This window comes from Lipotes vexillifer, unplaced genomic scaffold (genome assembly GCF_000442215.2).
Source record: "Lipotes vexillifer unplaced genomic scaffold, Lipotes_vexillifer_v1.1 scaffold82, whole genome shotgun sequence".
Classification (NCBI taxonomy): Eukaryota; Metazoa; Chordata; class Mammalia; order Artiodactyla; family Lipotidae; genus Lipotes; species Lipotes vexillifer.
In genome coordinates, this window is record NW_006783121.1 from 2,173,691 (window position 1) to 2,197,283 (window position 23,593).

At 36.3% G+C, this 23,593-nt stretch overlaps 2 protein-coding genes across 2 annotated transcripts in view; both read right to left on the minus strand.

Moving 5' to 3' along the window:
- The window catches only part of DIAPH2 (diaphanous related formin 2), an 886,998-nt gene that overhangs the window by 674,347 nt on the left and 189,058 nt on the right, over positions 1-23,593 (minus strand). The window contains exon 5 of the mRNA XM_007455866.1: positions 6,132-6,271. Coding sequence (XP_007455928.1) covers positions 6,132-6,271 — 140 coding nt within the window. The remainder of the gene's footprint in view (positions 1-6,131; positions 6,272-23,593) is intronic.
- Positions 3,769-4,548, minus strand: RPA4 (replication protein A4). The gene has a single exon (XM_007455865.1). The coding sequence runs from the start codon at positions 4,546-4,548 to the stop codon at positions 3,769-3,771; it is 780 nt and encodes a 259-aa protein (XP_007455927.1).

The window sequence follows — 23,593 nt, forward strand, 5'->3', positions numbered from 1 at the left end:
TAATATTAAGTGCTATTCATTGAACTGCTCCAACCTAAGGTATTACCAAAAAAAAGAAAAATAGTAACTCTCAATAGTAAAAGTAAAAAGCTTTCTTGATTTATCATATAATGGTAAATAGGAATAATATCATATGGATGGCATTTGAATTACTAGCAGTATCATCCATAATGTATAGAGCAAGGGAGTCCCAAATTTCTCTACAAAGAGCCATAAGGTCATAAGAAGAAGACTTTTCAATGCAATGATATATATTCTTAAGATAGTACACTTCAAAAAATAAATGCATTGGTTTATAGAAGATGTAGACTTTTAGATGATTTTTTAATCAGTGAAAATGCAGGCTCAAAGGATGTTATAGTGTCATTAAACATTAATGAGTTATATGGCTAAGTTCTCTACAACTATAATAAAAATAAATTTTGTTTCTTAAACTGGTAATGAATACAGAGGTGTTTTTATATTCTCCTCTATACTTGTTGCTGAAATATTTCATAGTGCTTTTTTAAAAATTCAAGTCAGGCAAATTTTAATGAAAGGAATAAAGTCAAAATATTTAGTATGTGACAAGAATGAAAGGAGGATATTTTAAAAGACTTTCCTTATTGTGACGTAGTACAAAGAAGTGGATAAGGACCCAGGATTGGAACCTTAGCTCTGACACTTACTAGCCATGTAACATTAAAATAGAGCAAATTACTTAACCTTTCTGAGCCTCAAGCTCCTCATCTATAAAATGAGAACAATATTAATACTAATCATAATGATTCCCTGGTTGTATGTATTTCAAGTTCTTAGAACATTTCCTGGGGTATAAAAAATGGTATATATGTTAAGTGTTCCTTGCTATTATTTTTTAATGTTTTAAAGATGCCTGTAGGGCATCTGGGAAGACATTTGGAGATGGGGTCTGAACTTCAAGAGAAAGGTCTGAGCTGGAAATATAAATCGAGGCACAGGGACCTCGATTATAAATCACAGGGACACACACATACACATTCTCTCTCTTAGAACAGTGCCTAGCAGATAACAAGTACTATATAAATGTTAAAATATTAACTATTATTATTTTTGATAAGCATTTCATAAGTCAATTAAATTTAAGCTTATTAAAATGAAAGGTAATTCCTATTGCATATAGTAGGTGCTCACTAACGGTTTAATGACTAAAGAATTCTCAGTGGTTACCTTTTTTCATTCATTGTAAGTGAATGGAAATTGTAAAAATACAATTTATGATTTACTCAAAATATAAATCTAAATTTAGTAGGTAAAATAAAACAAGTACTAACAATTGTGATGACAGTATTAGCTTTGACTTGAAAACATTTTCATATTTATTTATTCCGTTCATTTAGAATCAACTTCAATATAAATGCATACATTTCTTATGCCTATGAGCCATAGAAAAACCACCCCCAGTGGCTTATAATTATCAATTATCAGGTTCCTCAGAGTTAAATGTCCCTGCTGAAAATAGTCAATGTTATTTCCCCAGGATTTCTATCTTATCCTCAAAGATTGGCTCACATACAGGGCAGAACTGGAGAGGAAGGGGAGCACTGGTCAAGTTTATTCACCATCTAAACAAAATTGAAAATGAAGTTTGCATACCAAGTGGATGGTTTAAAATGAATTTGAAAAATCTGCTACCCTTAACATGCACTAAATATGCATGTACGGCAATCTAGCAACTGTTTCTGCCTCAAAATGTTTGATTTTCATTCACATTATAGCTAGACCTACTTAGTATTCTTCCACTGCAGTCCCTTACCTGCAGCAGAAACCCAGTAAAGCACAAGAAGAATGGGGGGGGGGGGCAGTGCTAGGGTAATTAACAAAGCTAAAAAGTACCCCAAGGCACAAAGATAGAGGACAGTCCCCCTCAAAAGATGGGGCAGGAAGTGGGGGTGGTCCCTGGCCTTAAATTCGGGTATACATATAGCATCAGTTCCCAGGCACAAAGGCAGCCAAAAAAAGCTTTTTTGGCTCTAGGAATATTCCTAGAGTGAGGGGAAAAGTGACTACCCAGCCAACCGCCAATTGAATCAACTTGACAATTAGGAAAGTGACCTACGAAGTCATAAATATCAGATTTTAATCTTAGGCTTCCAGCATTTGTATAAGTGATACCACAAAAGAATATTATGTCTCTTAGACTATTTCTTTCCGCACTGACATCTTGAGGAAGAAATATGCCCCTCATCTGTCTCTCTTCAGTATGCTTTTCCCAGGGCAGGCAACCTTTTCAACAAAGAGTAGTTCAGAATTTCTTATGTTTATGAAGACTAGAATTTGGAAAGATGTCTGATAATTTAAATAACAAACACGTTCATAGTATGTTAACCATTTGTGGTTTTCAAAAGAGTGTCATTTATGACTTCTTTACTTTTGAAGGGAAGAAAAGTTAAATTTATGCCTCAGGAAGCTTAAGCAAGAACTGTTGATAAGTTTTCCTAAGAACTGGCAAAAAGAGGCCACATTCTAACAGTATGGATTGTTGGCTTTTAAGAGATTTTCTGTTTTTGCACCTTCTTTTTGTGATTGAGAGAAGTAATGCTTTTCTCTTCTACCTATATGAATGTATATATTTTTTCTTTCCACTAATGTAACAGAGCTAGTAACTTGAAAGATACCATCTTCAGTGTATGTACAACTAAGTGCTTAGTGTGTTCAATTATTTAAAAGCCTCACATAAGTCATATAACCTATACTAAAATGTATTATTACAAATAGGATGTATGTTATTGATATCATATAGAGAAGAGAAAAAATTATTCTGGATAATTACAATATTAATATTCAAAAACAAAACTATAGGCTTTTCAAATGAATTTAGAAAAAAATCACACAGGGAGGTAAAGATTTGCAAAAGTGCTTTAATAAAACGTTTAAATAAATTTTGGTTAAACTTGCAAAGTTTAATAAAATTCCTATTATTACTTTTTGTTTGTCTACCCTACAAGAATAAAACCTTCTTATACATAAAACAGAGCATTTAGTACTATAAATAATACATCAGAACATGAAACTTACATAAAGTCTGGTATCTGTACTATGCAACTACAAGAGATTGTAATTTAATCCAAATATCTCCATATTGCATTTGAAACAATCATTAATCATATTTTAAGAACAAAAGTCAAAGCTGACCCTCCCATTTAAACATAGTATAATCTTATCTTTTAAAATACATAAACCTACAGTGTAAGAGCAAATCACTAAATGAACATTTGAACTGAGTGCCTGAATTCATAAACTGCTATCTTTAGTACATCTGAATTAATCAACTACTATATTTAGCAAGAGATACTAATATGACTATAATATGCTAAATCCAAACATAGAAAATAAGTCTAATGTAAAAACAACAGAATATTTTTTTGTCTCTTAACTGGCTCCTTGACTGCATCTACTTTCTCCTAATATGTAGGTATTTCAGAAGAAGAAGCTCCCATGCAACTAATAATTTTCAACTTTTGCTATACCTTTTCTCCCCCAAAATCATCCGTTCAAGAGTGTTTTCATTTGCTTGCTGGTAAACTCTACAAAAAGGCCAGTCAATTTATCCATCGCCATCTCCCTCTGAGCTTCAAATATAGTTAGAAAAATAGAAAAGTTCAAAGCAGTCGGAAAAGCAGTGAAGTTCCAAAAGGATGCCAGTTCCAATCTTTTGTTTAAAGAAATCTACTTCCTAAAAGTCAAACAGTCAAACTCAGTCACAGCTGGAGGCAGGGTCTTCAGAAAATGAAAAAAGTTTTCACTGCTTCAATCAGCAGATTTAAAATGCTCCCCATCCACAGTGGGGTAGATGTGGCCCTTGACGGTCAGATACTCAATGGCTTGATTGATGGTCCCGATGCTCAGATTGCTAAGCTCGGTCTGGAGCTCACGAACGCTCTTGCCTTCCTGTCGAGGACACTCCTGAATCAAACGCAGCACCTCCTTCCGGATGAAGTCGGGGTGGTACTCGCTGTGCATCTGGGCCTCATCCATTTCTGAGGGAACAACAGGGACACTTTGCCCAGAGGCCGCTTTATCCAGCATCATGTGCGCGTTAACCGTTTCTAGAATATGTGTGGTGAACTCGTTCATGTCCTCCAGGACACGGATTTTCAACACCTCAAGGCTGTTCACCTCCGCAGAACATTTGAGGATACCTAACACTTTGGCGTATACTCCCACTGGAAGGAGAGTTATCCCCTGCTTTGCTCTATCTCTGCTGACCCACTGGCGGACGTTGATAGGCTTGGTCGTCATATAATCAATCTTGTAAAGAACGTAATTTGCAGCCGTCTCTGCCTGCCTGATTATCCCCACGATAGAGACTAGGGAAACCTCGATTCCCCTAATCGTGAAGACATTATCAATCACAGTGGAGGTGAGCAGCTGGTTTACACAGCAAGGTATAATATCCTGGATTCGGGACCTGTATCGTATGGACTTAAAAGCAAGAGCTACCCTGCCCTGAGACGGTGGGTCATTGCTTCCGACGGCTCCGCCTGCAGCAGAGATGCCGCCATAGCTCCAAAACCCATTCTTACTCATTTTAAGGGCAGCTCCGGCAGACGAGGAGGTGGGGTTTGGCTCCCGTCAGCAAGTTCCACGAGTTCCACAGGCAGGTTACAACGGCTACAATGGCTACAACGGCTACAACGGAACGCTGGGATTGTGATGACACAAGCAGCCCCACGCAACTGTGGAGCCAATCACCTGCCAGGATGCAGCTGTCTCTAACCAATCAAGACCTGCCATCTTCTCACTTCGCCCCACAATTCTTTAGAGAATCCCCTACATCTTAAAGGACCCGCGTGTAATTTCAAACGTTTCCCACTATCTTTATAAAAATGCATTTTTACTAGGTTCCCCCCACCCCTGCTTCATTCCTAAATGTAACAACTTCTGTAGTCACTTCTAAAAGACTCATTTATTCAACTCACTCAACCACTCAACAGCAATTTTCAGAGCAACAAGTTCAGTATAGTTTGTGTGTGGAGGCGGCAGAGGCGGCAGCGGGGGAGGGGGGGATGGGGGACGACACACCGCGTTTACTGTCCACCAGTAAACTTTTTCAAATCATTAAAACCAGAAGCATTCTGGAAAAAATGGCAAGACAGCCACCTCTGAATAATTATCGTATTCAAACGCAAGTCATATCTTACCATTACCTTTTTAAAGTTTTTATTGTAGAATTACGTTTTTCCAGTTATTCTGCCAAATGCATTATCGGTACAAATAAATAGTATAATATATTTCAATTTATACATAAATTCAAATGAAACAACTGAGCTCTAAATTATTTTCAAGGCTCTGTGGATAGGTCAGGGAAGTACAAATCCCATCATATATTAGGAAAAACAAGAATAAAATCAAAATATGGTTTCTATATACTCTTATCCAGTAATTTCTGAACTTAATATTTTAGTAATTGTCTAAGCAGATCCCAGAATATTTTCATATTACACTGAAAATATATTTTTCCCTATAAAAACATTTTATTTGGGGTGTAATTAACTGAAAGGCTTTTTATAGTTAATAAAAGAACATCAGTTATTGGAATCCACCATTGGCAAGAACTTCTTCCTTAAAAATCCTTTGTACCTAGGTAATAGCCTAAATGTGTAGATTTTTGAGTTTATTAATATTTTCTTATTTACTTTATTGGTTAAAATTAACTAATTTTGCTATCCCAAATTACAGAAATGTGTGAATGACATATCTAAAACTTGTAGAATACAAAACTATATTTACTTCTCAAGTTAAAAAGGAAAAATATCATAGAGCCAATGTACTTTATTTTATAAATAAATATATAATAATTGTTATCCTAGTACCAATTTTCATATAAATGTGGATGTTTAACTTCTGGACCCATATTTTACATAATCAAAGAGGACCTAACCATCCGACTAATATTTGTATTCTTAAAATTGCATGTTATTAGAGATCAGATTAGCTATATATTTTTAAATGTTTACAAACTCATAATTAGATATTGTTGTTTTATTAACTAACATCAGACTTCCGGTCAGGAAAATGTGAGGTTAAAATGACATAAGTGATTACATTCCCAACAAATATATACAGTACAAATTGTATGAATCATACCAAAACAGTAAAAAAGCACCTACCTGACAGGATTGCTGGTTAAAGAAACCCTCAGAGATTCTAGGCAATTAAGAAGTTTCTCATCTGAAATACCAGATCGTAATTCATGAACATATTCTTGTGAAGACAGAGTGCATTCATGTTTGCTGTTTTTCAGCCCTCCCTATTAAAAAAAAAAAAAGATATTATTTTAGACAAACAACAGGTTTTTTTTTTAACTTTTAAAATACAATAATGCATAGAATATGCAAATATTTTACCGTATAAAAATGTGTACAGCGTGCCAGGCACTTAAACACTTTTGGTCATAAAACTCACGTGGTAAAATCATGTTGTATATATCTCAACGCTCTCCTCAGCCTCATTTAAAGGAAAATTACACTGATGGTACTCATAACCTGAACAGAATATGGACTTCAGTAGCATAAAGTATCACTGACAGGGAGGCTTAAATTTACAATCCAGGCATTAGGATTAACATTAGCTGGTCCTCCTCAACCCACAGGATGAACATTTAGAAGTCATCTTATTAATTTTCCTAGTTATTTATATTCTATTCTACAAAATACAGTGAACAAAACTTAATGCAAAACATTACACATAACCCAAATCTACTGAAATATGTCAGAATATCACCCTACCTGAAAACCAAGTGAAAATGTTTATTAAAATGCAAAACAATATAGTTTCCAATTAGCATGTTAGCTAACAAATTAGTGTAAAGCATTCACCAATTCCTAACTATTCTTTCCTAACTATGTTAATCCCATGCCGTAGTAATCTTAAAAAGCCATTAAATGCATTTATCTGATAGCGACTAGTTTTTAGCTTAATTTCCAATATTCATGGGGTTATTTCTAGAACTCATTATCTCATCACAGCTCCTTAGCTCCATCACCTTGCCATAACTATGTAAGTAGTTTGGGGAAAAGGCTGGGAGGAAAACATCATCAACACATTCATTGTACTAATAACTCATAGTTTCACATTCCAGACCTACATAATCATAACTGCCCCTTTCCTGTATTACAAATGTATCCCCCTGAATTAAAACCCTAGCTTGAGTCCCATTTTGTAAGTTCATATGAATTACACTCAGTTTCTGCTAAGTATCTAAGCTAGAAGAAGGAAAGCAATTTTTTTCCAATTTGATAGAAGTTATATCATTAGAGGATATAGAGTTTAAAAAAAAAACCCAATATGTTAATAATGAGAAATAGATTCCCTAGGGTTTCATACTATTTGGCTTTTTATTGAGAATGCCTCCTGATATAGAAATTGTCAATCATTCTTAATGTCTGAATTTTTAAAAATTCCATTAAACAGTAAATGTTTAAAGTCTGATAAAGTCTTCTGTACAGGAACTCTATTCCCTTATACCACTGTGACACTATCACTACTATAGCACTTAAGACATTGGGGCAGAGGTCATTATGTGTGTGTCTTTCTCTTCCAGACTGGGAACTCCATGTATGCCAAGTACCTAACACAGTGATGGAGTTTAGTGAGCCTCCACAAAAATGTGCTGTTATTGAATCTGTCCATAAAAATTACAGAATAAGGAATACAATTTCATACTTTTTGCTCCCATATATTGTATAATGGCCACGGACTTGATTTTTCTTGCTTTAGTAGGATATACAGTAGATGTTCAGGAAGTCTACTGAATGAATCACCACACAGATGGCACAGTAAGTAAAACTATCATCGTGAAATCATTTCCACATTTCTATAACTTATTAACCCATCTCAAGGCTACAGATCCACAAGGAATAAAAACCATTTATAGTATAAAATTTTGCAGATCTGCTGTCACTTTCACTTTCATATGATCCTCAAACTTATTTTCTTAATTAAAGGATGACAAGGCCATACTGACTCCCCTAGAGGCTTATATATAGGGCTTATTCCTGTAGAATGACCTTTGTATTTGCTGTATTCTCTGCCTGGAAGACTCTTACCTCTGACCTCTCCATTGCTGGTTCTCATCATTTAAGTCTCAGCCCAACAGTCTTAAGTAAGTTTATGACGTTTAGCACTTTCCTTGTTTACTGTGCCCTCCTCATTAAAACATAGGTTCCACAAATCAGGAAACTTGCCTATCTTGTTCACTACTGTACCTCCAGATCTTAACACAGTGCCTGGCACACAGTTAAGTACTTAGTATATATTTCTTGAATGAATGATGGATCTATGAATGGTGAATAACCAAAGAGGTGAATGACTGATGAGCTTCAACATACCAAAGCTTCCAAGTTCAGTTTAGTTTCACTTCAGAATATTACAGTCCTGAGACATTCCATTATAATATATTCAGATATGCTTGTATAGAACAGGTAAACTTAGACAGTATATGGTATGCTGGGGATGGCTCAAACTGCCACTGGGTATGAATCATGGCCCTTCACCTACCTTCTAGGTAATCTTTGATCAGACGAGTGAACAGATCTCTATAAACCTGTTTGCTCATCCGTGACACAGGGGTAATAAACACTGACCCTTCATATTTGTTATGAGGCTTAAGTAAAACAATGCATACCAAGTGCCAAAAACAGGCATTTCATAAGTGTTGTCTCACAGACAGAGTAAGATGCTCAGAAAATGTTAGATCCTTTCTTCTACATGGTTGTGTGTGAGATATTCTTTATGGAACAATTGGGCCAGCCTATCACCTTGGGACTCACCTCTCCTCCAAGCCTTAGAAACTGGTATAAATTATATAATTGAGGATACTCTACAGTTATAAAGAATGGAAGCAAACAATATAATGGAGCAAGACAGAAGATACATAACGTTAGAGAACAAATGCCTTTTATCAAGCTTAGGAGGACTTTGGGGTTTTAATATAACCTCATATTTGAAAATTATGAAAACATGATAGCATGGAAAGGCTGGACTGGCCCTAAAAGACCAGCTGTTCTAATGCTCTCATTACATAAATAGAGAATCAAGTTGATTTCCCAAGTTCACGTAACTAGTGAGGTTGCAAGAATAAAACACTAACATTCTGGTCCTTGGGTTACTTCTTTTTTTTAACTGTATGTCACCTTTTCTCAATATTGAGTAGAAAATTAAAGCAACAAGTATTTAATTCTGAAATCTCTATTACAAAATGTCAAAGTATCTTCAGCAAAATCAATATGGTGCAACATAATATTAAAGAAATCACCTAAAAACAAAACAGTACAATAGATTAAACTAATTCTCACTGTACTCAATAGGGCTATAATACAACAATGGCTTATCATTAACATCCTGTTCTGATACTGAACAAAGGAAACAACTAGATAATGGGTGGATAATAATGGAAATTTTAATTAGCTGCTCTGTATGAGATTAATGAAAATTACCACTGTGCCCATTTGATCTTTAAAAAAAATGCAGACAAAGTTAGCAATTAGCATACATCATGCTATTGCAAAGCTAGGTGAACAAAGAGCTTTCATAATTTGAAACAATTCCTTAATTTGAAAATCATTAGAATGGAGATAATTGCCAGTGTGACTGTGTTTGTACTATTCTAAAACACTACACAAAGAACCAAAAGAAACTTCGGTCAGTTTAAGAATCACAACCACCCTACACTGATATGACATGTTAGTATCAAAACCAAACATGCTTGAGATTGGTTCAAGATGGTGGAGTAGAAGGACTGCTCTCACTCCCTCTTGCAAGAGCAACAGAATCACAAATAACTGCTGAACGATCACTGACAGGAAGACACTGGAACTCACCAAAAAAGATACCCCACATCCAAAGACAAAGGAGAAGCCAAAATGAGATGGTAGGAGGGGTGCAATCACAATAAAATCAAAACCCGTAACTACTGCGTGGGTAACTCACAAACTGGAGAACACTTATACCACAGAAGTCCACCCACTGGACTGAAGGTTCTGAGGCTGATGTCAGGCTTCCCAACCTGGGGGTCTGGCAATGGGAAGAGGAATTCTTAGACAATCAGACTTTGAAGGCTACTGGGATTTGATTGCAGGACTTCAACATGATTGGGGGAAAGAAAGACTCCACTCTTGGAGGGCACACAAAAAGTAGTGTATGCATTGGAACCCAGGGGAAGGAGCAGTGACCCCATAGCAGACAGAACCAGACTTAACTGCTTGTGTTGGAGGGTCTCCTGCGGAAGCAGGGGGTGGCTGTGGCTCACCGTGAGAACAAGGAAACTGGCAGCAAAAATTCTAGAAAGTAGTCCTTGGCGTGAGCCCTCCCAGAGTCCGCCATTAGCCCCACCAAAAGAGTCTGGGTAGGCTCCAGTGTTGGGTCACCTCAGGCCAAACAACCAACAGGGAGGGAACCCAGCCCCACGCATAAGCAGAAAAGTGGATTAAAGTTTCACTGAGCTCTGCCCACCAGAGCAACAGCCAGCTCTACCCTCCACCAGTCCCTTCCATCAGTTAACTTGCTCAAGCCTCTTAGATAGGCTCATCCACCAGAGGGAAGACAGCAGAAGCAAGAAAAATTACAATCTTGCAGCCTGTGGAACAAAAACCACATTCACAGAAAGACAGATAAGATGAAAAGGCAAAGGGCTCCCTACCAAATGAATAAACACAATAAAACCCCAGAAAAACAACTAAATGAAATGGAGTTAGGCAACCTTCCAGAAAAAGAATTCAGAATAATGACAGTGAAGATGATCCAGGATGGCAGAAAAAGACTTGAGGATCGAGAAGATGCAAGAAATGTTTAACAAAGACCTAGAATAATTAAAGAACAAACAGAGATGAATAATACAATAACTGAAATAAAAAATAAAATAGAAGGAATCAATAGCAGAAGAACAGATAAGTGACATGGAAAACAGAATGGTGGAACTAACTGCTGTGGAACACAATAAAGAAAAAAGAATGAAAAGAAATGAAGACAGGCTGAGAGACCTCTGGGACAACATTAAACATAACAACATTTACATTATAGAGGTCCCAGAAGGAGGAGAGAGAGAGAAACGACCCGAGAAAATATCTGAAGAGATTATAGTCGAAAACTTCCCTACCATGGGAAAGGAAAGAGCTACCAGAGTCCAGGAAACGCAAAGACTCCCGCACAGGATAAACCCAAGGAGAAACACAGCAAGACACATAGTAATCAAACTGGCAAAAATTAAAGACAAAGAAAAATTATTGAAAGCAGCAAGGGGAAAACAACAAATAACACACAAGGGAATTCCCATAAGGTTAACAGCTGATTTCTCAGCAGAAACTCTACAAGCCAGGAGGGAGTGGCATGACATATTTAAAGTGATGAAAGGGAAGAACCTACAACCAAGATTACGCTACCTGGCATGGATCTCATCCAGATTCGATGGAGAAATCAAAAGCTTTACAGACAAGAAAAAGCTAAGAGAATTCAGCACCACTGAAACAGCTCTACAACAAATGCTAAAGGAACTTCTCTAAGTGGGAAACACAAGAGAAGAAAAGGACCTAGAACAACAAACCCAAAACAATTTAGAAAATTGTAACAGAAACTTGCACATCGATCACCACCTTAAACGTGAATGGACTAAATGCTCCAACCAAAAGACACAGGCTTGCTGAATGGATACAAAAACAAGACCCATATATATGCTGTCTACAAGAGACCCACTTCAGACCTAGGAGCAACATACACACTGAAAGTGAGGCGATGGAAAAAGATATTACATGCAAATGTAAATCAAAAGAAAGCTGTAGTAGCAATACTCATATCAGATAAAATAGACTTTAAAATAAAGGATGTTACAAGAGACAAGGAAGGACACTACATAATAATCAAGGGATCAATCCAAGAAGAATATATAACAATTATAAATACATACCCCCCCAACATAGGAGCACCTCTATACATAAGGCAACTGCTAACAGCTATAAGAGAGGAAATGAACAGTAACACAAAAATAGTGGGGGACTTTAACACCTCACTTACACCAATGGACAGATCATCCAAACAGGAAATTAATAAGGAAACACACGCTATAAATGACACAAAACACCAGAGAGATTTAATTGATATTTATAGGACATTCCATCCAAAAATAGCAGATTACACTTTCTTCACAAGTGCACATGGAACATTCTCCAGGATAGATCACATCTTGGGTCACAAATCAAGCCTCAGTAAATTTAAGAAAAGTGAAATCATATCAAGCATCTTTTCTGACCACATCACTATGAGATTAGAAATCAATTACAGGGAAAAAAACATCAAAAACAGAACACATGGAGGCTAAACAATATGTTACTAAATAACCAAGAGATCACTGAAGAAATCAAAGAGGAAATCGAAAAATACCTAGAAACAAGTGATAAGGAAAAAACGACAATCCAAAACCTATGTGACTCAGCAAAAGCAGTTGTAAGAGGGAAGTTTATAGCAATACAAGCCTAAGTCAAGAAACAAGAAAAATCTCAAATAAACAATCTACACTCCTTTGGGTGTAGACCTAAAGGATAGAGAAAGAAGAACAAACAAAACCGAAAGTTAGGAGGAGGAAAGAAATCATAAAGATCAGAGCAGAAATAAATGAAATTGAAACAAAGAAAACAATATCAAAGATCAATAAAACTAAAAGCTGGTTCTTTGAGAAGATAAACAAAATTGATAAACCATTAGTCAAACTCATCAAGAAGAGGGAGAGGGCTTCCCTGGTGGCACAGTGGTTGAGAGTCCACCTGCCGAGGCAGGGGACATGGGTTCTTGCCCCAATCCGGGAAGATCCCACATGCTGCGGAGTGGCTAGGCCCATGAGCCATGGCTGCTGAGCCTGCGCATCTGGAGCCCATGCTCCACAATAGGATAGGCCACAACAGTGAGAGGCCTACATACGGCAAAAAAAAAGAAAAAGAGGGAGAGGACTCAAATCAACAGAATTAGAAATGAAAAAGGAGAAGTTACATCAGGCAGCACAGAAATACAAACCATACTAAGAGACTACTACAAGGAACTCTATGCCAATAAAATGGACAACCTGGAAGAAATGGACAAATTCTTAGAAAGGTATAACCTTCCAAGACTGAACCAGGAAGAAATAGAAAATATTGACAGACCAATCACAAGTAATGAAATTAAAACTATGATTAAAAATCTTCCAACAAACAAATGTCCAGGACCAGATGCCTTCACAGGTGAATTCTACCAAACATTTAGAGAAGAGCTAACACCAATCCTTCTCAAACTCTTCCAAAAAATTGCAGAGGAAGGAACATCCAAACTCATTCTACGAGGCCACCATCACCCTGATACCAAAACCAGACAAAGATACTACAAAAAAATAAAATTACAGGCCAATATCACTGATGAATATAGATGCAAAATTCCTCAACAAAATACTAGCAAACAGAATCCAACAACACATTAAAAGGATCATACACCATGATCAAGTGGGATTTATCCCAGGGATGCAAGGATTCTTCAATATATGCAAATCAAACAATGTGATACACCATATTAACAAAATGAAGAAGAAAAACCATATGATCATCTCAATAGATGCAAAAAAAGCTTTTGACAAAATTCAACACCCATTTATGATAAAAACTCTCCAGAAAGTGGGCAAAGAGAGAACCTACCTCAACATAATAAAGGCCATATATGACAAACCCACAGCAAACATCATTCTCAATGGTAAAAAACTGAAAGCATTTCCTCTAAGATCAGGAACAAGACAAGGATGTTCACTCTCACCACTATTATTCAACATAGTTTTGGAAGTCCTAGCCACGGCAATCAGACAGAGAAGAAAAAGAAATAAAAGGAATACAAATTGGAGAAGAAGAAGTAAAACTGTCACTGTTTGCAGAAGACGTGATACTATACATAGAGAATCCTAAAGATGCTGCCAAAAAACTACCAGAGCTAATCAATGAATTTGGTGAAGTTGCAGGATACAAAATTAATGCACAGAAATCCCTTGCATTCCTATACACTAATGATGAAAAATCTGAAAGAGAAATTAAGAAAACACTCCCATTTACCATTGCAACAAAAAGAATAAAATACCTAGGAATACGCCTACCTAGGGAGACAAAAGACCTGTATGCAGAAAACTATAAGACACTGATGAAAGAAATTAAAGATGATACAAACAGATGGAGAGATATACCATGTTCTTGGACTGGAAGAATCAATATTGTGAAAATCACTATACTACACAAAACAATCTACATATTCAATGCAATCCCTATCAAATTACCAATGGCATTTTTTACAGAATTAGAAGAAGAAATCTTAAAATTTGAATGTAGACACAAAAGACCCCAAATAGCCAAAGCAGTCTTGTGGGAAAAAAACGGAGCAGGAGGAATCAGTCTCCCTGACTTCAGACTATAATACAAAGCTACAGTAATCAAGACAATATGGTACTGGCACAAAAACAGAGATATAGATCAATGGAACAGGATATAAAGCCCAGCAAAAACCCCCCGCACATATGGTCAACTAATCTATGACAAAGGAGGCAAAGATATTCAATGGAGAAAAGACAGCTTCTTCAATAAGTGGTGCTGGGAAAACTGGACAGCTACATGTAAAAGAATGAAATTAAAACACTCCCTAACACCATGTACAAAAATAAACTCAAAATGGATTCGAGACCTAAATGTAAGACTATAAAACTCTTAGACGAAAACATAGGAAGAACACCCTTTGACGTAAATCACAGCAAGATATTTTTGATCTACCTCCTAAAGTAATGGAAATAAAAACAAAAAAAAGAAAAATAAACAAATGAGACCTAATGAAACTTAAAAGCTTTTGCAAAGCAAAGGACACTACAAACAAGACGAACAGATAACCCTCAGAATGGGAGAAGGTATTTGGAAATGAATCAACAAAGGATTAATCTCCAAAATATATAAACAGCTCATGCAGCTCAATATTGAAAAAACAAACAACCCAATCCAAAAATGAGCAGGAGACCTAAATAGACATTTCTCCAAAGAAGATATACAGATGGTCAAGAAGCACATGAAAAGCTGCTCAACATCATTCATTATTAGAGAAATGCAAATCAAAACTACAATTAGGTATTACCTCACACCAGTCAGAATGGGCATCATCAGAAAATCTGCAAACAACAAATGCTAGAAAGGGTGTGGAGAAAAGGGAACCCTCTTACACTGTTGGTGGGAATGTAAATTGATACAACCACTATGGAGAACAGTATGGAGTTTCCTTAAAAAACTAAAAATAGGGCTTCCCTGGTGGCGCAGTGGTTGAGAGTCCGCCTGCCGATGCAGGGGACAAGGGTTGGTGCCCCGGTCCGGGAAGATCCCACATGCCGCGGAGCGGCTGGGCCCATGAGCCATGGCCACTAAGCCTGCACGTCCAGAGCCTGTGCTCCGCAACGGGAGAGGCCACAGCAATGAGAGGCCCACATACCACAAAAAAAAAAAAAAAAGAAAAAAAAAGAAAAACTAAAAATAGAATTACCATATGACCCAGTAATCCCACTACTGGGCATATACCTAGAGAAAACCATAATCCAAAAAGACACATGCACGCCAGTGCTCACTGAAACACTATTTTACAATAACTAGGTCATGGAAGCAACCTAAATGCCCATCGACAGATGAATGGATAAGGAAGATGTGGTACATATAGACAATGGAATATTACTCAGCCATAAAGAGGAACGAAACTGGGTCATTTGTAGAGATGTGGATGAATCTAGAGACTGTCATTCAAAGTGAATTAAGTCAGAAAGAGAAAAACAAATATCATATATTAACGCTTATATGTGGAACGTAGAAAAATGGTACAGATGAACCAGTCTGCAGGGCAGAAATTGAGATACAGATGTAGAGAACAGATGTATGGACACCAAGAAGCAAAAGCAGTGGAGGGGGGTGGTGGTGCTGTGATGAATTGGGAGATTGGGATTGACATCTACACACTAATATGTATAGAATGGATAACTAATAAAACCTGCTGTAAAAAAAATAAATAAAATGAAATTCAAAAAAATATACTAGTGTCAATAAAAAATTGTTAGTATGGTAAAGGGAAAAGAACAAAGATCTCAAATCAACAACCTACATTTACAACTAAGGAAATAGAAAAAAATATAGAAAGTTAAACCTACAGCAAGCAGAATAAAGTAAGTAATAAAGATTAGAAAGGAGAGAAGCAAAATAGAAAATAGAATTATCTATTCTTTTCATAGAGATTATCAATGAAATTAAAAGTTGGTTCTTAGAAAAGATCAAAATTTACAAACTTTTAACTAGAATTACTAAGAAAAAAAAGAGAGAAGACTTAAACAACTGAAATCAGAAATGGAAGTGGGGACATAAAGACTGACCTTACATGAGTAAAAAACATTGTAAGAGAATACTGGGAATAACTGCATGCCAACAAATGGGATAACCTAGATGAAATGGAAAACTCCTAGAAACATACAAATTACCAAAACTGGCTTAAGAGGAAATAGAAAATCTCAGCAGACCATCAATAAGTAAAAAGATTGCATCAGTAATTTAAAAAAATTCCCAATAAAGAAAGGTCCCGAACAAGATGGTTTCAATAGTGAATTCTGGGCTTCCCTGGTGGCACAGTGATTGAGAGTCCACCTGCCGATGCAGGGGACACGGGTTCCTGCCCCGGTCTGGGAAGATCCCACATGCCGTGGAGCGGCTAGGCCCATGAGCCATGGCTGCTGAGCCTGCGCGTCCAGAGAATGTGCTTCACAACAGGAGAGGCCACAACAGTGGGAGGCCCACATAACACAAAAAAAAAAAAAAAAAAATAGTGAATTCTATGAAACTCTAAAGAAGAATTAATACCAATTCTTCTCAAACTCTTCCAAGAAATAGAAGAGGAGGGAACACTTCCTCACTCATTCTACAGAGCCAGTATTACCTTGATGCCAAATCCAGACAAAGACATCACAGGAAAGAAAACTATAGACCAGTATATAAATATAGATATAAAAACTCTCAACAAAATAGTAGCAATCTGAATTCAACAGCATATTTAATAAGGACTATACACCATGATCAAGTGGGGATTGGCTTTTTTCACTCAGCATTGTTCCTTGGAGATTCATCCCAGTTGTCAAATCGATGACTCTTTCCTTTTTATTGCTGAGTAGTATTCTGTGGCAATGACGTACCACTGTTTAACCATTTATCCATTGAATGACAGTTGTTTCTAATTTTTTTAGTTATTATGAACAAAGTTGTTATCAATATTCATGTTCAGTTTTTGTATGTCTTCAAGTCTCTTGGATAAATGCCCAAGATTGCAATTCCTGAGTCAAAAAAAAAAAAACACCAAACATGCAATATTCTAAAAAGAATATTTTAAGTTTGCAGTAGAGATACCACTTCTGATTTTAAATTGACTTGGTCTGTGTATGACCTGTCATTCTTTAATGTAAATACAGATTTATTTATAAATTGAGGAAAGGCTTCACAGTTCTAGGCTGTAAAGGTGTCTTACTGCAGACACTGGGAAAAACTATTGATTGTACACAGGTCTTTTCAACTACAGTGTGCACAAAATAACGATTACTATCAGTGGTATGATCTTCAAATAGAAAGGACAATATCACTGTCATGAAAACAGTAATGCCATTACTGTTATTGACCATGATTTATAAACCCTAATGTAGTCAGGTTTCTTAGGCTACTTTAATCAAGTGAGTGTGTTATTGTTCACTACAGTTTTCTGAAAAAGCAATGCTATATAAATGAAATCTAAAAAAATGGTACTGATGAACCTAGTGGCAGGGCAGGAATAAAGAGGCAGACATAGAGAACGGACTTGAGGACACGGAAGGGGAAGCTGGGAAGAAGTGAGAGGGTAGCACTGACATATATACACTACCAAATGTAAAATGGATGGCTAGTGGGAAGCTGCTACATAGCACAGGGAGATCAGTTCCATGCTTTGTGATGACTTAGAGGGGTAGGATAAGGAGGGTGGGAGGGAGGCTCAAGAGGGAGGGGATATGGGGATATATGTATACATATATATATATATATATATATATATATGTTATACATATATACATTCACTGTGTTTTACAGCAGAAACTAACACAACATTGTAAAGCAATTATACACCAATAAAGATATTTTTTTTAAAAAGCAATGTTATAGATTAACAAATTTGGAATTATATCTACAAAGGTTCACAGTGTGCTTTTGAGAGGCTTCTATAAGTTTAAAAGCATAAGAAATTGAAAAGCCAGTTTCTCATCATAAGTCCCATGAATTCCAGTAGAAAAAGGAAACAAAAAACAAGTGCCTGATAGAAGTTGATCTACCTATTTTTTTCTAAGAATGATGTATTCGGTGGGTTATACAAAGCTGAATGTATTGCTAAACCTTTAGATGGCTTCTCTCCTATTATATAAGAAAAACACCTTGTAAAGGGAAGTTATTAGAGGTAAGTAATTAATTTCCCCAAAATAAAAAAAGGTACTTTAAAATAAATATATTTATTATAACGATTCAAATAATTTTATATGCAATTTGCACTGAAAATTGATTTTAATTGCATGAAAAATATAGTATAAAGTATATTAATATTATCAACTCAAGGTCTGTAAGATAAAAACCTGTACAGAACAGTAGTATCATGAGATAAATTCATATATTGTCATTTCCCATTGCAGGACACATAGTTTATAATTAAGACCTTTTTCACGGGCCAAAGGTAATACTCAGAATAAGAGAACATATCGTAACATCAAGTGGAATAACATTCATATTACAGAGGTCCCAGAAGGAGAAGAAATAAGGGGCCAGAAAAATTATTTGAGGAAATAATGGTTGAAAACTTCCTGAATCTGAGGAAGGAAACAGATATCCAGGTCCAGGAAGCCCAGAGAATTCCAAATAATATGAACGCAAAGAGAAAACACACTGAGATGCATTATAATTAATGTGGTAAAAGTAAAGGATAAAGAGAGAGAATCTTAAAAGGAGAAAGAGAAAAGCAATTTATTACATACAAAGGAAACTCCATAATGCTATCAGCAGATTTTTTGCAGAAACTTACAGGCCAAAAGGGAGTGGCAAGATATATTAATAATGCTGAAAGAAAAAACTGCCAACCAAGAATTCTCTACACAACAAGGTAATCATTCACAATTGAAAGAGAAGTTAAGAGGTTTCCAGATAAGCAAAAGCAAAAGGAATTCATCACCACTAAACCAGCCTTACAAGAAATATTAAAGGGACTTTGGTAAGCTAAAAAGGAAAGGAACTAATTAATAATAAGAAAACATAAATAGGTAAAAATCTCACTGGAAAACATGAAAAAATAATAAGGGTAGTGGAGCAATCACTTATAAAGCAAGTATGAAGGGTAAAAGACAAAAGAAGTAAAACTATTTGAAAAACCAGTAATTAGTTAAGGGATGTATGAAATAAAAAGATGTAAATTGTGTCAGTAAAAACATAAAATATGAGGGGGGTAAAAATATAAAGTTTTGGAATGTGTTCCAAATTAAGTTACTACTAACTTAAAAGACTATGTTATACACTTAGGATGTCATATGTGAACCTCACAGTAACCACACACACACAAAAATTATAGTAAATACAAAAAAGAAAATGAGAAAGGAATCTAAACATAACAATCAAACCACAAGGGAAGAGAGAGAGAAGAAGAAACAGAGAACTACAAAAACTGCCAAAAAACAACTAACAAAATTACAATAATTATATAGCTATCAATAATTACTCTAAATGGAATAAATCCTCTAATCAAAAGACATAGTATAACTGAATAGATTTTTTTTAAAAAGACCTTTCTATATGCTGCCTACAAGAGACTCACATCAAACCTAAAGAAACTCACAGACTGAAAATGAGGGGATGGAAAAAGATATACAATGCAAATGGAAATAAAAAGATAGCTTGGGTAGCAATACTGGTATCAGATACAATAGAGTTTAAAACAAAGACTGTAACAAGAGTCAAAGAAGGCATTACATAATAATAAAAGAGTCAATCCAACAAGAAGATATAACATTTATAACATTTATGCACCAGGCAAAGAAGCACCTAAATATACAAAGCAAATATTAACAGAGATAAGGGAAGAAAGAGACAACAATACAATAAGAGTGCAGGACTTTAATACCCCTACCCTCCTTATATCAATGGATAGATCATCCAGATAGAAAATCAGTAAGGAAGCATTAGCCTTAAACAACACATTAGACAAGATGAACTTAATATATATACAGAACACTGCATCTAAAAACAGCAGAATACACATTGTTTTCAAGTGCACATGGAACATTCTCCAGTTTAGATCATATGTAAGGTAACAAAACAAGTCTCAATAAATTTAAGAAGACTGAAATCATATCAAGCACCTTTTGTGACCACAAGTATATAAAATTAGAAATCAATTGCAAGCAAAAAACTGGAAAAAAAAAACACAAATGTGTGGAGACTAAACAATGTGCTATTAAACAACCAATGGGTCAACGAAGAAATCAAAGAAGAAAGCAAAAAATAACTTGAAACAAAAATGCAAACAGAATATTCCAAAATCTTTGGGACACAGGAAAAGCAGTTCTAAGAGTAAAACTCATAGAAATACAGGCCTATCCCAAGAAACAAACAAACAAATCTAACTTTACATTTAAAGGAGCTAGAAAAATAAGAAGAAAATAAACCCAAAGTTGGTAGAAGGAAGGAAATACTAAAGATCAAGGAGGAAATAAATAAAATAGAAACTAAAATTTTAAAAAGATCAATAAAACAAAGAGCTGGTTCTCTGAAAACATAAACAAAATTGATACACCTTTAGTCAGACTCATCAAGAAAAAAACAGAGGGGGCCCAAATAAAATCAGAAATGAAAGAGAAGGTACAAGTAACACCACAAAAATACAAAGGATCATAAGAGATTACTATGAACAATTATATGCCAACAAATTAAACAAAATAAATGGATAAATTCCTAGAAACACACAACCTTCCCAGACTCAATCATGAAGAAAGAGAAAATCTGAACAGATGGATTACTAGTATAAATGGAATATTACTCAGCTATAAAAAGAATGAACTCTTGCCACTGCCACAAAATGGTTGGTCCTACAGGATATTATGCTAAGTGAAACAAGTCAGACAGAGAAAGAATGTATGATTTCACTTGTATGTGGAATCTAAAAAACAAAACAAACAAACATACAAAACAAAACAGAAATAGACTCATGGATACAAAAAGCAAAGTGGTGGTTGTCATGTGGGGGTGGGTAGGAGATGGGCAAAATAGGTGAAGGGGATTAAGAGGTACAATGTAAAAGCATCATCATTCTTCAGATTATACATACCATTTGTCTCAAAAGAATCTGACTAACTTTATTTACGTATAATTAGCTAAAATGTTTTAAGTGTAAGGTTTTCTATGAGAAAACATTTATTGTTTACCTATTGAAGCTTCTATATATTAAATACCAGATTAAGCATTTCACCCCCAAATTATAGAATCTAAAACCATCACAGAATGAATACTTAAATCATTCTTTCAGCACATGTACTATTAGAAATGTCAAGTACACAAGGAAACCCGAAACACATATTTAAATTTTGTGGCCTTATTGTTATTTCTTTTGTTGTGAAACACATAATTTCTGGAGTATGGAAGAAAATACTTCATAATGACACTAAATAATTACTCAGTTAAACACACAATAAATTTTAATTTTTATCATTGACTGAAACAAAAGGGTGATATTTTAATAAGCAGAATGTTGATCCCCAAACACTAAACTTCATTTCTTGTAAAACAACAGCCTTATCTGATCTAGACACTCTTAGAGACATTAACAATGAGAAGTTAAACCACCACTAAATGATTTCTTAGAGAAAGCTAATTAAAATATTTAATGATATTCAAAATTAGTCAATCTGTATAATTAGCAATCAGTCTGACATGTTTCTTTTTCATATCAAACACAATAAACATGTGGTCTACTCCATACTTAAAATCTATCCAGGGACTTCCCTGGTGGCGCTGTGGTCAAGAATCCACCTGCCAATGCAGGGGACATGGGTTCGGTCCCTGGTCTGGGAAGATCCCACATGCCGTGGAGCAACTAAGCCCATGCGCCACAGCTACTGAGCCTGTGCTCTAGAGCCCACAAGCCACAACTACTGAGCCCGTGTGCCACAACTACTGAAGACCACACACCCTAGAGCCCACGTGCACAACTACTGAGCCCATGCCCCACAACTACTGAAGCCCACGCTCTGCAACAAGAGAAGTCACTGAACTGAGAAGCCCATGCACCGCAACAAAGAGTAGCCCCTGCTCTCCGCAACTAGAGAAAGCCCGCACACAGCAACGAATACCCAACACAGCCAAAAGAAAAAAATTAAAAATCTATCCATATTTGCCTTTTAAAACTAGTATTTAGCAATTACAATGAACAACGTGCATGTGAGTGAATGGACACCCAGTAAATCTTTAAAACTGTAAAGTGTGTACCTACTAGCATTTTTTATGAGACCTTATCACCACCCACTGTACTTGATTAAGAGAAAGCTTAAGCATTATGTTTATCTTTTATTTGACAGAGGCCCTAGAGATATATCAGATAATGAAATGTAAACAGATAGAAAGTAACCCAGGGCCTTCTTAACCCTGGGTCCCAATTCAGGGAGTACGCAAACTTGGAAGGGGAAAAATGACATCTTTATTTTCAGTAACTGCTGACTTGAATTTAGCATCTCTTTCAATTAGGAATGTAGGCAACAGACCACAGTGTATAAGCAGCACCTACCACTTGGCCACTGTGACTAACAGAAGTCACAGATATTTTCCTATCACAGCACACACCACATTTGTGGTGGTATATTAAAATATCAGGGGCTTCCCTGGTGGAGCAGTTGTTAAGAATCCGCCTACCAATGCAGGGGACACGGGTTCAAGCCCTGATCCGGGAAGATCCCACATGCCATGCGGAACAACTAAGCCCGGGCATCGCAACTACTGAGCGTGCGCTCTAGAGCCCTTGAGCCACAACTACTAAGCCTGCATGCCACAACTATTGAAGCCCACACATCTAGAGCCTGTGCTCCACAGCAAGAGAAGCCACTGCAATGAGAAGTCCTCGCACCGCAACGAAGAATAGCCCCCACTCACCGCACCTAGAGAAAGCCCATGCACAGCAACAAAGATCCAACGCAGCCAAAAATAAATTAATATTTTTTTAAAAAGTAAAATATCATCATTTCTTTAAAATTCCACTAGTTATACGAGCTGCCACTTTGTCTCGTTATTTTAAAAATCTTGTAAAGGGGCTTCCCTGGTGGTGCAGTGGTTGGGAGTCCACCTGCCGATGCAGAGGACGCGGGTTCGTGCCCCGGTCCGGAAGGATCCCGCATGCCGCGGAGCGGCTGGGCCCATGAGCCATGGCCGTGAGCTGAGCCTGAGCGTCCAGAGCCTGTGCTCCGCAACGGGAGGGGCCGCGACGGTGAGAGGCCCGCATACCGCAAAAAAAAAAAAAAAAAAAAAAAAAAAAA

Bases quoted from the DNA above. Each gene is read 5' to 3' on its own strand.
- RPA4 (XM_007455865.1), bottom strand. From the start codon at position 4,548: ATGAGTAAGAATGGGTTTTGGAGCTATGGCGGCATCTCTGCTGCAGGC.